The 15851-nt window shown below is 37.6% G+C and overlaps 1 protein-coding gene across 1 annotated transcript; it reads right to left on the bottom strand.

Annotated features, from left to right (window-relative positions):
• Positions 1 to 7276: 7276 nt before the first annotated feature.
• LOC108983330 (cytochrome P450 87A3-like) lies at positions 7277 to 11059 on the bottom strand. The gene is made up of 9 exons (XM_035683490.1): positions 10851 to 11059; positions 10306 to 10630; positions 10066 to 10215; positions 9665 to 9913; positions 9126 to 9215; positions 8925 to 9003; positions 8350 to 8456; positions 8069 to 8196; positions 7277 to 7506 (listed from the first exon to the last, which is right to left on the bottom strand). Exons 1-9 carry the CDS (start codon positions 11057 to 11059, stop codon positions 7404 to 7406), a joined length of 1440 nt encoding a protein of 479 aa, XP_035539383.1. The 3' UTR covers positions 7277 to 7403.
• Between the last annotated feature and the right edge of the window lie 4792 nt (positions 11060 to 15851).

Below are 15851 nucleotides of genomic sequence, written 5' to 3'. Positions count from 1 at the left end.
AGTTCCATTGAGTGGTTAGAAAAGTTTTTGTTTCTTAGTTATTTTTCTTTTTTTTTTTCTCTATTACTACAACTATAATTAGCACCGTACCTACACCAACTTTTTTCATTATAAATTTTGATAAGTTAATTCTATGGCTCCCGGATTCAAGATGTATGTATTTTAGATCCAAATTATTCTTCAAATTCAAATCCTAATATATATATATATATATATATATTGTAGATTGTGATATAAAATGGGTGAATTTATTGAATGTGAGTTATTGTTTATTTTTGTAAATGGCCACTACTGGAGAGGATGCGAAATCCCTTACCAGGCTGGGCCGATTGGGGAGGGATATTCATGGCCTCCCGGGCTAGGCTGAGACCACGCTAAAGGCCATCAAACATCAACCCCCTCCCTTTGGCGCACTAACCATGGGTTGCGCAAAGGATATAAGGCCTAGGGCCCAGTAGAGATGAAGCCTAGAGCCCAGACTACAAAAAGACAAATGCAAGGTGACGGGGCACCGATATTCCTGACGCCGCCCTGCATGAGCGCACAATGATAGGTCCATGCTGACAAAAGGTTGACACACGCATGAACAAGGGAGTTGCAGTAAAGCAACTTGTCACCAATAGTGTGCGCGATGCGACCCCTATCACTGGCAAGAGTACGCAGTAGAGTCCGCGCCACCAACCTGCCTGCAAGGACATGACATGAGAGGGCAATGTCCTGTCAGAAATAGCAGAGTAATGTCATGTTTGAAAGACAAATCCCTTTGACACAAGATACAGCAGACCAACTCGGCTAATGGTAAAAAAGCCAAACCTTAGGTCATAATTGCCTCATCCTCTCTTGATATATTGAAATTCTCCCAAGTAGTAAGGGGAACATTGACTTAGGCATCTAAGATGTGTTGCAGGTTGTTGAACCCAGTAATCGGTGTGCAAAATACGTCGTCAACAGTGGTGCTATCTGTGGGATCTAAAGAGATTTAAAATAGCATGTCCTTCACGTTCCTATCACAATGCGTTCACAAAAAACATGCAGACAGGAAGCTACATCGACAAACATGGAAGGAAGGTTTGCAAAAATGAAGGAGTGCATGAGGAAGATGGCGGAGAATTTTTGCCACGAAACCAAAGCCTTAAGAAGGAAGAACATTGAGGTACAAGATGATGTGGGGCTGAGTCAAAACGAACAAGAAGAGTCTCGAAGCGCAAGAGGGGCAGACACAACAGAAAAAGAAAGGAAAAAGGATTAACCTTGAGTTACGTGGCCTTATAGATAAGTACGAGGAAATGGCAAGGCGATTGGGAGCCTTTTCGTCGGTCAACCAGCTGCTCACTGGCATGGACTTGCCCTACAGCGCAAAGGTGATGGATGCCCCACTTCCCCCAAAGTTCTAAGTACCACATATGAAAATGTATGATGGGTATAAAGACCCCCTCAAGCACTTGGAGACCTTCAAGGCCCACAGGACCTTGCACGGGTTTCCCAGAGAGATAGTTTGCATAGCTCTCCCATTGACCTTGAAGGGAGCTGCGAAAGGTTGTTTGAGTCATTGCAACCCAGCTCAATCGACAACTTCGGCGAGTTGGCCAGACTATTCCTAACACAGTTCATGGAAAGTAGAAGGAGAAGACACCCGACGGCCTACCTCATGACTGTCAATCAATGGGAGGACGAGAGCCTGAAGGCCTACCTGGCCAGGTTCAATAAGGAACGCATGACGAAAAACAACCAGGATGAAAAGATCACTCTAGCAGCACTTCTCAGGGGCATGTGGCCCTGAAACCCATTCATGATAGAGCTGGCGAGAAAAAACCCCCACGACGTTGCGAGAGTTTATGGACAAGGGGGACAAATTCATTAACGCTGATGACACTCTACAAGCGTTGACCACCTCGAGAAAAACCAAAATGGAGCAGGCCGACAGGAAGTCTAATGCAATAGGACGAATGAAGGCCGTAGAAAAAAATCAAAGGGGTCTAGCAAGAGAGGAGGCGGTATGAAGACGGTGCCTCAAAAGGGCCAAGCCCCACGGCATGCATGGTCTTGCTTGAACTTGCATGAAGAAGGCAACATTGACAATTGAGGAGCTGCCAACCGTGAATAGGCTAGTCGTCGATTCGGCACCTATCACGGGAATGAGACCCACAACACCAAATATTGTGTCACCTGCAGAAAGAAGAGAGAGGAGATGGAACGCCTCACCAACCAATACCAGACAAACTCGAGGAGGGAGACAGGGCAAGATTGGGGAAGGTCTTAAAGGCTACGAAGAAGTGAGAGCTCTAGAAGACAGCAGGTGGAGCGAGAATCCCCACAAAACTCCCCTCGGCGTACCCTAGCTTGTGGGAACAATCCCTCGGTGAAAATACAAAAACAAGGAGCTGGGCAATCTCAAGGCTCTAAGAAGGCCTCAGGCATTTGCTCCCTTCCTATGGTATTGGCATAACGATGCTGTCGGGTTAGAGGGATATCAAGTCCAAGGTCCTTAGGTTAGTCTCAGGGTTCACCAACAAGAGTTCCCTTAGCTTGTCCAAGCCTTCCTTGTAGCCACAAGCCCAAGCCAGTCGCTGATCTTCTTTACCTCAGGCAACCGAGATAAAAGATGGGCAGCGACCCCTAGGGCATCAGCTAACTCGGACCGTAAGGCCTTAATATCAAAGTCCAAGCAGCTAGCTCAGACTCTAAAAATGCAATTCGCTGGTCTCGCACATGTTGACCCATACTAGCCACAGCTAACTCGGCCTCCAAATCTCGCACCTCCTTGGTTCGAGACTCAAGTTGGGAGGACTTGCACTTAGACCTCTCTAAGAGGTCCATGCAGGTTTTCTCCAGCCATTTGTACAACGTTGCCTGGACAACCTGTTCCTCTCAGCCTCAAGGCGACAACACGAGTCTTGGATTTCCTCCAACTCTACTGCCTAGAGGTCCAGCGACTCGCGCAAGCTATCCCGCTCCTCTTTCGCAAGTTTGGCTTGGAGGAGACATTGGCCAAACTCCTCACGAGACTAGGCCAGCTCGCCCTAAAGGGTGGCCATCTCCAAATGCAGCTTAGTGATCTTTTTCTTCTTCTTCTTCTCTCTGCTGGCATAGGCTTGGGCAAAGACCTCCTCAGCTTCCTCTTGCTCCTTGTTCGCCTCTCGAAGCTTGAAACAGGCCAACCTAACAAGGGATCGGAGCACCCAAACCTCTTCCTCTAGATCTCCCCTCTCATTCACGATCAGAGTGGCCAACTGATCGGCTCTTTGGTAGAACAAAAGAATGCGGAAAAATTTAAGAACAAGCCAAGGGGAGATGAAACAAGAAGTAACAGACCGAGAATTAAGTAAGTTTCTTACTGAGGAGAGAAAGGTCTTCAGCTTGCCAGCCTCCCGACTTATGGCCTTGACACGGGCCTGATCATAGCCTAAGCTAGGCCCAGGGCCCCCTTCCTTCGGTTCCAAATTCCCCTAGCAAGCGACGCCCCTATGCCATGGCTCTAGGGCCTACCCAGACATACCCTATGCACAATGATAGAACATTGATGCCAAAATAGGTGCCTTTCTGCCTTGCTTGTGACGACGAACCCTAGCTCGAGTCTCACCGACTCGGTTCCCCCTCCTTCCTTGTGGACGGGTGCACCTCCCTACTAAGGTACACCTTCGGCCCCGAGAACCATGGAAATTTCAAGTGAAGCCTCCCCACCTTCTTGCTCGGTGGTAAGAGTTTGCTCAAGCACCTTTTTTGCTCCAAGGCTAACTGTAGCATTCGTAGGAGCACCCTCCCTTGTTGTCCCCCTAGGCTCCTGCAGAGCCTCAAAATTCTTGAATTTATTTCTGGAGTGGATGATTAGGATAACCCCTTCTTCAATTTGGGGGTCTTCCAGCGACCTCTTGGCGATCAAAGGGGGAGCTGCCTCAACCAATTCTTCTAAGGCCACGATTTATATGGTTGTGGTCTTCGGGGAGTCTCAGATAGGGGACTCCAAGATGGAGACCCTATCCTTGTCAAGGTCCATGACCTGAGTGTGGCTCAGGGATGATCCCTCATTAGGGTCAAGGTGCGAGGAGACGAACTCCGCTTTGTTGCCCAAGCACATCGTCATCTTGGCATTCCCAACTGCTTCAAAATCCCCAGTGCAAAGAGAGGCAACTAACTCTAGGGGAACCTCAGGTGGGGGAACGAAGATTTAGGAGTCCTTTGGGGGCTGGTCGAGGAAGGCCAAGAAGAAAGCCATATCTAGTTCTTCTTCCCCAGGCTGAGAGCCCCTATTGGCACTGCATTGTTCAGCGGGGTAAAAACTTGGGGGACTATTAACGTGGTGGGAGCCCGAGTCGCCACCAGCAGTGGGGGTAGTGCTTGCTTGGCATAAGAATCACTGGAGCTCGTCGAGGAACGTGATGGTTCATTGACAGTCTCCACAGCTCAAGAAGCTGTCTTCGTGACCAAGAGTTGCTACCACTGTCTCCTGACCCTAATGACTCCTTAACCTCGGTGCGAGGTCTTTTCGCCCCTCCTTCCAAAGGAGGGTTGGGAGGTCTTCTTCACTCCCTAAAAGATGATTGACTCTTTGGCAAGTCCCTTTCGGTGAAACAAGATCAGTTCGGAAAAGTCAAGAAGCGATCTATGTTGGCTCTGGTCAGCAGGGCCTCCGAGTCGACGTCACTGGGATGTGCCCTCACCCAGGCATAGTCCGCCTCCAATCAAGCTTGCTCATGCCCGGACATCTCTAGGCCGATCTCCTTGTCATCCAGTACAATGCCCCCAAACTACCCGGATAGGGAACTCGCGGTGAACCTCCTACCTAGCTGGGAACTCCCAACCTTCTCCCGTCGTGAATAAGAATTGTTTAAACTAATCCTTGATATGAGAGTAACGAGTCTCTAGCCGAGCAACCTGATACCACAATCGGGAATGAAAACTGCACAAGTTGCTGTCCAGGTGTAACACACTATGTGTGAACAAGAACTCCTTGGCCGTCAAGTCTGGTAGACGTTATTGAGGGGTTCGAGGACTGTGCACCGAGTGATGTAGTAGCTCATCAGGATCCTCCAAGCATTGGGATGGAGCTCTGCAGGCACTCGGCGAAGGATGTCCAAAACCTCTCGAATTGGATGGCAGAAGGGAAGTAGCAGTATGCTAGTGTACATCGAAGGGTACAGGCCCACTCTCATGGCAAACCCTTCCGAGTCCACTGCCCCTTGGCGGTTCGCTGGGGCCTCGAAGTTTGTAGAACCAGGCATTCCAAAGGAATTCCTGAACAACCTCAACTCCATTGGAGTAACTATCAAGACCCAATGGTATCCGTCAAAGTGTTGGGCTCATCGCGAGCCTTAGGGAGATCTGGGCCGCCGAGAACTCTTGAAGACTCCTATGGATGGGATGCGTGAGCAGCCCGGGGAGAGAAACATGAAGCATTCTTGGGCGCCATGTGCAGGGTTTGAAGGCAACTGAGGAAGAATAAAAAGGCTAGGAGGGGTTGAGAAGGAAGACAGGAGGAAAGCACAAGAGAGTAAGAAACACGAAGGAAACTAAAAAGCTAGAAAGTGGAAAATGATGCAGGACTTGGGTTTAAATAAGAAGATTGCAATGATCGAGTTGCCCATACGGGGAAAAGACAGGTGTCATTGGGATGCAGAACGACAGGTGATAGATCCCGCAATTTTTGCTGCACGAGAAACTTGGGGCAAGCCATTAGACATAACCTCCAAACGTGGGAAGGGGAAAAGACGCACATGACAAACAGCCTCCCATGCCAGACGTCATAAGCCGCCAAAAGAATTAAATGGATCGACATGATTACAAATTCCCATTGAACACGTACATTAGAAACTGGTGGGGTAATTAGAGAGGATGCTAAATCCCTTATTGGGTTGGGCTAGGCCTAATGGGGAGGGACATTCATATGACCCTCCTGGGCTAGGATGAGACCATGCCAAACATCCCCCTCGCGAGTGCACTAACCATGGTCTACACAACGGATAAAGGGGCTTGGGGGAGATGAAGCCCAGAAAATGCAAGGAGATGGGGCACCAATATTCCTAAAATCCCGTCAAAAGGGTGACACACACACGGACAGGGAGTTTGCAATAAAGCAACATGTCACCAATAGTGCGCGTGACATGACCCCTTTCATTGGCAAAAGTATGCAGCAGAGTCTGCGCCACCAACCAGCCAAAAGGACGTGACTTGAGAGGGCAATGCCTTGTTAGAAACAGCTGAATAATGTGCCATACGAAAGACAGATACCTCTGACACAAGATACGGGGGACCAACTCGGCTAGTGGTATAAAAGCCAAACCTCAGGTTAGAATTGCCTCATGCTCTCTTGATATACTGAAATTCTCCCTAGTAAGGGGAACACTGACTTAGGCATCATAGGTTACCCATAACCTCGAGCCACTACCTTGCTTGTATTCCAGGTTGTTGAACCCAGTAATCGGTGTGTGAAATACATCGTAAATAACTACTATAAGGAAATGCATTGGTTCAATGGTAAGGATGTGTTGTTTTAAAAGAATGATAATTGGTTCGAAATTCCATGGCTATGCTATGATGATTTAATTTTATCAAAGCACAAGATAGACTTAGAGGTCTACCGGGCACATGGCCCATTCGAAGAGGCACATTGAAGGAGTGCAATGCTTTAAAATTAATTCACAAGAAAAGTGTCATTGGGGGGACTTGCACCTAACCACTTGACTAGGTATACATGCATTTTGGTCTTTAAGTTAAACATCATGACCTTTAAATTAGTATATGTCAGTTGAAAAGTTACAAGTTAAGAGTTGTAATCTTTTACATGGTGCCACTTCATTCTCTATAAATAGAGGATGAGACCCACAAATTTTAACATTCTATTCTCCCATATTTTTTGTAACTTACACAATTTTATAGAAAAACTCTGAAGAAAATATCTTAGAATTGCTATATGTAGTTGGTAACTTTATTGTATCTTGGATATGAATTGGTTTGGTAGCAAACTCTTTTGAGTGGGGACAATTATCACCTTAAAGATATATAATGTTCTACACGCCTCAAAATCACATTTATTTTTTCAGATTACTATATCTGCTCAAATTTCTTCAACAATATCCGATTGTTTTGGTGCACTCAAAGAAAAGTGTACTCTTCGTGACATTGTAGCATATATAAGCTCATGAATACATAAATCATCATGTTATTGATTAGAAAATTAAACACACACTAATAATCATCAATATCACTAATACATGATTAATTTATTTATATAATATATATATGTACTTATGAAGGTGGTAATTAGTTATTACAGTATTCCCATGCATCCCTCACCTAATTAAGATATCTCAAAGCAGCAATATATAATAATAGGCACCATTAATATATAAGATCATCATGAGGTGCATTTATTTCGTTTCGCATTGGATCTAACGATCTCTTCTTCATCAGCACTTCATGTCCTTTTCGGAGATCTCAATTCGTAGACCATTCGGGAACACCAAGCCTGGCTTTCGAATCATCTTCTCATCTCCTCCATTTATTTTCCACCTAAATTATATATATATATATATATTATTAATTAGTTACAAACAAATGGAAAAATAAAAGAGTAAGAAATATTGTTTTTTATCAATAAATAAGTCATACTTATTGTATGCCATATTTTAAATAATTACCATTTAAGTATTAGTTATATTAATATATAAAATTATTTAAAACATGTCACATTAATAAGTTGTGCATGATGTGTAAAAAATGTTTAAATCTAGCTCTTAAAAAGGGAAGAAAAGGTTGAAAAACTTCAGGCAGGGACGGACCTATGAAGGGGTAGGGGCTAAGATTTGAAAAAATATATATATATATATATATATATATTAATTTTTTATGATTTAAAAAGATTATATTAATCTCATCTTGTCATGGCTCCCTCTATAAAATTATTTTGATCTTAGAGATTATTTTGATCTAAAAATAAAACAAAAAATATTTTATTATAATTTTAATTTTGCTCGACCTCCGACAATAAATTTTTAGTTCCGCTACTGATTAGTCTTCGAGTAAATATAAAAAGAATATAATTTAGTTGTGATATATATATATATATATATACCTGTATTTTGTGACCAAGTAATGAATAAATATGGCCATTTGGAGCTTTGCAAAGTCGGCTCCCACGCAGAGTCTCACACCACCACCGAACGCCATGAACGTTTTAGACCCTGCATGCAATTCTTTTCCCTTTTTTTTCCCAATATTCCATTTTGAAGAGAAAATCAAATTAGAAAAATATCCAATAGTATAAAATGATTAATTAATTTAACATTTTTGCAGTAATAATATAAATTAAATGCAAATTACATAAATATAAATATATATTAATACTATACATACCTCCCATCGCCATGGGTTAAATGTGTGAGGATCGGTGTACACATCTGAGTTTAGATGTAGAGCAGATGGAACAACTATGACTAGCCAGCCTTCAGGAATTGTATATCCTGCAAAACAAAAACAGAAAAGTGTTCTGATCTTCACAACAATATTCAAGCTATATTTACGAGAAAATTATTTATTTGTGATTAGTTATTTCCAGCAAAAATGATTATTTCCTGCCACATGTGTTTGTTTTTGTCATAAATAATCCGTCACAAATGTCTATTTTTCTTGTAGTATATATATTATTCAAGCTATCTATGTTGATTTGGCAAATTATAAGTGAATTATATCTTAACTATTTACATTAAGATGATTAAATTTAAGACGAAGGCCATTATTGTTTTTACGAGTAACGTTATATATATTTACAATTTTTACTTATACTTTTATTTACAAGATTAATTTTATCAGTTTTGTTTTCAAATTCAAATTTTAAATTTTAAATTTCATAATTTTTAGCATATCAATTATTAATATGTGAAAAAATAAATTCTTTATAAAGACAAATAGTATTTTTCTTTTCTACTTACCCTTCACTTCCACATCTTTTACGACCTTTCGGAAAATCCCCGGGACAATGTTTGCCAACCTTACAGTTTCATTGATAAACTGCAAATTAAAAATTAAGAAATCTCTAAGTTTATTATAAACAAGAGAATACCATAAAATTCAGTGGATAAATCAAGATTTAATTATAAATTAGTTTAATCATAAGCACTACTCGTACGTACCATATGTGTAAAAGTCATTGACTTGTATTCTTGCCACGTAATTTCAGATGTCTCATCATCACGGTTTTTTAGAATTTCCTCATGCTCTTTCTGCCATATGAAAATATTTATTAAATATTTATTATTTCCTTCCTTTAATTAAAGGGCAAGGCTACTCTGCCGCCCAGCATTTATCGCTGGGCGTGCAGCCCAGCCTTTTTTATTTTTTTTGTTACTTGTTTTTCTTTTCATATTTTTTTAATATATTTTTATTTTTTTAAAAAATAGAAAAATATATCAATACATTTAAAATCACTTTCTTAATTACTAAATAAAAAATAATAAATAAAAAAATACCAACGGTCAAACCAAGTGGTCAAACCTTAATATTATTTTTATATATTCTCTTTATATATATATATATAGTACTTCTCATATATATATATATATATATATTTATTTATATATATATTTGTGGTGGCGCAACTAATTAAACATGAAGATCAGAAGAAGGCTTGAAAAAAAGTTTTTAACTTTAAACAATCTTAATTATTACAAACCGTTAGTTCTGCCAGCACGTCTGGATGATCAGACATAAACTTTGGTACTAATGTTAAGGTTGTCGAAATAGTTTCATGATAAGCAAACAGAAGCACCAAGACCAAGTCAATGGCAGATGATTCATTCAAAATAGACTTTTCACTCTCCACTTCCTCAAGCAAATGATCTAAGAAATCACTACGATGAATCTTTGATGCTTTCCTATCGTTGTAGATATCCGTAATTATCTTTGTAGCATTTTTACGTCCCTAAAATCAAACACAAAATGAAACTAATTAATTTATATATTAAATATTATTCAAGACATAATAAAAGGAAATAAACAAGCTGCATGCTCATTTTTCTTATAATTATTAATTTCCATTAATATTATGAGCAACATTTAAATAATAATTAGTACCTGGAGACAAGCATGGTATGGAGTGCCAAGAATGTCATTAGGAAAAGATAGGAGACCATAGATAAGAGCTTTGAAATTCTCTGCCAATTTCAAAGGTGTCTTCGATTCATCATAACTTATCAATTGCTTAGCAGCATAGTCAAATAACATCTTCAAAATAATAGAAATTAGATATATGATCAATATTTTGAGAAAATTAATAAAAATATATGGCATGAATTTCGACAATATTATTATTACATTTGAGGTTACTTCTTTCAAGTCCAAGGTTCCATGTCTTGCCCAAGCATGCAAATGTCTGCAAATCACTACATCCATCTCGTTCATTACTTTTGCCTTAAGGTTTTCGGGGCCAACAAGGTGTAGAATCAAGTTCTTGAGGTATTTGTGAATTACTCCATGATGAGTGAGAAGACTTTTTTTTCCAAGAACTTTCATGAAACTCTCAGTGTACCATAACAAGACAGATCTATCTTCCTGTTGGAAAATGTAAGTGTTGACTTCAGGATCCGTGGAAACTATCACATTTTTTCCAACTAAACTTGTTCTAAATACAGCCCCATACCTGAATTAATACAAACAAAACCAGATAAATTTGCAAGTTAAATTAAATCATGGGCATGCCATGCATTAAACATGGAAATTGGAAAATATTAAAATGGGATTAGTAAAGGAAAATTAAGATGGCAATTTTGATATGATTAATAAAACTACAGTAAGTGTGGAGAGTGTGTGAACTTTTGTATTCATGCATGATCGATAGAAAAATATATGATGTTACGTACTTCTCCATTCTGTTTCTAATGAAGGGAGGGATGTTATGAAATGGATGAGGAGCGAAGAACTGCAAGGTTTCTCCGATAATGGGAAAGCCCATAGAACCAGGAGGAAGCTTGCCATTGCACTTGGGGTTAAGCCACATGTAAACCCAGTGACTAATCCCAACTGCAAGCAAAGCAGTAAGGCATAGAATTAAGAACCACATCATGATCATATCTTTAATTGCCCAGTAGTACTTGAATCAACGTCGGTACTTGAGTTTCAGAGCTGGGGGATCGGGAGCTTCTTTATATAGGCAGAAGAGCGGTCCTACTCAGCCGACCACTAGTTTTTTTTTTTTTTTTTTCACATTTTTTAATATATTTAAATATTTAAAAAATATATATCAATATATTTAAAATTACTCCTTAATTATTAAATAAAAAAAACTTTTTATCAAGTAGTATATTTGAGCTGTACAATTTGGGCTGAGCTGCAAAATAGCTTTTCTTTATAAGAAAAGAATGGTATTATTCTGTCGCCTAAATAACATCACTTTTAGATTGTGTTTAAATGTTGAATTGAATTGAATTAAATTAAGATGATAAAATATTATTTTTTAATATTATTATTATTTAATAATTTGAAGAAATTAAATTATTTATTATATTTTATATTAAAATTAAAAAAAATTATAATGATGAATTAAAATTGATTTAAGAATCAAACGAAATCTTAATCACCGTTAATTACTTTTTTTTAACCTATTTTAAATATTTTTAAAAAGTAAAAAAAAAAAAGAATAAGCAACGTGGACATGTGACTTGAGAGTACACCGTGAACGAGAGTAGATAATCATAATGAGAGAGAGAGAGAGGTTTTTGTCCTGAGCATTTATTTGTGGGTAATGCTACGGATCACACGTTTTATGAATGAATAAATAAATATAGATAGAAGTTATTGTTAAAAATATTTATTTTATATATGATGTGATATTATTTAGATTATATATTTTTTTAAATGAGTATTAAGAATAATTAATTAGAAGTAATAATATAGTGAGTGTAAAATATGTATTGTTATAATGATTTTTCTCTAATATTATTCTTTATGAAAATAATCGACTGACTATCTATAATTTAAAATAATAATAATAATAATAATAAAGAAAAATAGAGGAAAATCCATTTCAGAAAATAGGCCCGCTATACATCAGTCTACACTCTTCATACACCATAGTTTTAATTTTTTTTTTAACTCAATAAATTAAATGTGTTGAGGCTGATGTAAATAGTAGACTTTTGTAAATAATTTTTCTTCAAAAAAAAAAAAATAATAATAAAATAATTAAAAAGAAAAATAGACAAAAACCCGTTTCAGATCTGAATACTTCCATTCCCATTCTCTCTCCACGGATAACCATCCATCCTCCATCTTGTACGGAATCAATTAGTTGGCGTCAGGGAATTAAACTCATTTCAGATCTGAATACCTCCATTCCCATCTTCCATCTAAGGCACAACTAACAATAGCCATAGAGGTAATTTATTTATTTTTTATAAGACTATAAAGGTAATTTATTGATCCCGTTCCAGACATGTTCTTTGTGCTACCGTACAATTCTATATTTTTCATTTGATTCCAAACCTCAACTCTGGCTAGTGGCCACTCCATTGGAAAACTTCCAAAAATATCCGAACTTTACTTTTCTTATAGTTCTTCTCATGAAACAAACAAGTGGTCACAAAAAAAATTAAATTAAAAAAAAAAAACAAAAATCCAGATAGATCTCGATATTTTTTCAGTTGCAGCCAAGAGGGAGGGACGGAGGCGTAGAAAGAAAGAATAAAAAATTTATTCATCATTCTAATTCTCATCATTCTCTCATCATCCTATAATATGGTATTAGATGATAAGTTTACAAGTAAAATATAATAAATAACTTCTAATCACTTAATGTCACATCATAAGATAATGAAACGATAATAGAAATTGAGATGATAAATAGCATTACTCAAAAAAGAAAGAAAGAGATGAGTTAGATCTGTGTAATTTTTCTTTTAAATATATTGTACGGACCATTCAAAAAGGGACATGCGGCATTGGTTGAATTCTCGGTTCAAACTCTCGGTCCGTCTAGTATTTTCCTTCATTTCTTATTTCCGTACTATTTCTAGTATTTTCCTTCATCGTCGGGCGGGGGCATGGGCCGTGAGTTTGCCGTGCATGGAAGAGGGACAACAGAGAGAGAAAATGGGAGGAGGGGAGGAAGAAAAGAAGAAAAAAAAAAGTGGTCGCCGGGGGGTGGGAGAGACGTGGCACACTGTGAGTGTGAGTGTACCACATCAATGTGTGAGATCTATTTGTGTTTATAATATTTTTCATTTTATAATAATTTGATGTTCCTACATAAGAGGATGATCAATATAAAATGATAAAATGATAATAATAAAGTCATTAAATAACACTTTTGAAAGAAAATTAATGATATTGATAATCTCTTCTTCATGATTTCGTCATATTTATTAGACTGAAAAAACAATATTCCACTTTATAAGCAGGCCTCGTTCAAACAATGTCCCGAGAGAGTTTGGGAAACTGATCAAGAATCAAATGAAGTTAATTCTATGATTTATTTAAATTTTATTGTTTTTAAACTAATTGAGTTCTATAACTTATCAATTATACATTATATATTTGATAAGAGAAAAAAAAATTAAATATTAAAAAATTATATATAGTGTGATGTGAAAATGATGAATAATTTTTTCAAAAAAAGAAAAGACACTATTGCTTTTATGAAATTGCAGATAGCTTTTTCTTTTATAAAATACTTTTATATGAGATTGCATTAACGTCTCGTTCACTTTCATAAAAATTTTTAATTTATTTAATCTCATTTAATCTAATTATTATAATTTTATTAAATTTTTAGATAAAATAAAATAAAATATTTAATTTTTAAATTTTTAAAATAAAAATAATATTAAAAAAATATTTTAATAATATTTTTTTTAATTTTTAATTTTCATCTTACCTACAAAAATAAAAGATATCTTAAATTGATCACGAAGGTAAATAGCATATGCTGTACTATATTGAAACTGGGAAACCTAGGACTTCTGAATAATTAAACAGGTTTTGCTAGCTTCTAGCTAGTGGACAAAGTGAGTTATAACCCGGCTCGGTTGTAGTTACTCTATCATACCTTATGACTTGACTTGTGGTGTGGGATTAGACACTGTGTATAGAGCAAAGTTATATTTAATTTTGGCCTATACCCAATGACAGTAATTTCACAATTAGTTTACAATTTATTTTAAATTAATTAATATAATTATGACATTTTATTAAAAAATAATTTTGAATTTATTTAACTACCTTTCATTTTCAGTCGTGTAGTAAATTAGTTGTAGACTAATTGTAAATTTATCAATTTTATTTTATAAAATACTTTTATATGAGAAATGATATTTGTAATTATGAAATGCGCAAGTGCAGCACAACTCTTTTGAAAAAAGTGAGTAAATATGATATCAATAAGAAAAAAAAATTAATTTTTTTAATAGTAGATTCTACTCTTTTTCAAAACGATTGTGTGACGCTTACGTATTTCAGAACTGTATGTACCATTACTCATTTTATATACCTAACAATTCTCTTATGCCCAAGATAATCTATAATTGCAAGAATTCCTTTGTGATTCAAATTAGTTTTGTAAAAATTGTTTGATTTGTCCCATTTTGATAGTGAAATGAGATGATATAATTTTATATGAAAGTTGAATAAAATATTGTTAGAATATTATTTTTTAATATTATTATTGTTTTAAGATTTGAAAAAGTTGAATTGTTTATTATATTTATTGTGGGAGTTTGAGAAAATTATAATGATTATATGGGATGAGATGAAATAGTTTGGTTTTGTACAAACTAACCAGCCCTAACGACTAGGGGTGTAGAGGAACCGATGGAACCGGCCAGCACCTACTGGAATCGATCGGTCGGCTGACTGTGGGAATTATAAGAAATCGACATCAGCCGGTTTGAACCTAGGGTTCAAACCAGCGAATCGGCCAATATAATATATATATATATTATATATATTTTAAGTAAAATGAAGCCGTTTCACTTAAGTAAAATGACGTCGTTTTATACAAACCGTTTAGGAAAAAGACTTAAATGAAACGACACCGTTTGGTTTAATACACCAAATGGCGTCGTTTTAGTTTAGGTTTAATCCCCCCCCCTCCCCTTGTTTTCTTCATCAATTTACTCTCTCTCTCTCTCTCTCTCTCCCCCTATCTGGTGAGGCAGCAGCGCATCTCCCTCTCTCTGTTTGTGGCGTTGTTTGTGAGATCTAAAGAGATTTAAAATAACGTGTCCCTCGCATTTCGGCCACAAGGTGTTCACAAACAACACGTGGATATGAAGTTACATCGACAAACATGGAAGGAAGGTTTACAAAAATGAAAGAGCGCATGAGGAAGATGGCGGAGGAAGTGGAGAATCTTCGTCGAGAAAATGAAGCCTTAAGAGAGAAGAACATTGAGGTACAAGATGATGCAAGGCTGAGTCAAAAAAACAAGAAGATTCTCGAAGCGTAGGCATGGCAAACACCAACAAAAAAGAAAGGAAAAATGATTAACCATGAGTTACGCAACCTTATAGATAAGTACGAGGAAATGGCAAGGCGATTGGGAGCCTTATCGTCAGTTAACTAGGTGCTCACTAGCATAAACTTGCCCAACAACGCAGAGGTGATGGCTGCCCCACTGCCTCCAAAGTTTCGAGTACCACAGATGGAGATGTATGATGGGTCTAAAGACCCCTTTGAACACTTGGAGACCTTCAAGACCCACAGGACCTTGCACGGGTTTTTCGGAGAGATAGTTTGCATAGCTTTCGCATTGACCTTGAAGGGAGTCGTGAGAGGCTGGTTTGGGTCATTGTAACCCAGCTCAATCGACAAATTCGACGAGTTGGCAAGACTGTTCCTAACATAGTTCATGGCAAGTAGAAGGAGAA

This window comes from Juglans regia, chromosome 12 (genome assembly GCF_001411555.2).
Source record: "Juglans regia cultivar Chandler chromosome 12, Walnut 2.0, whole genome shotgun sequence".
NCBI lineage: Eukaryota > Viridiplantae > Streptophyta > Magnoliopsida > Fagales > Juglandaceae > Juglans > Juglans regia.
This window is presented reverse-complemented; position numbering and strand designations above follow the sequence as displayed.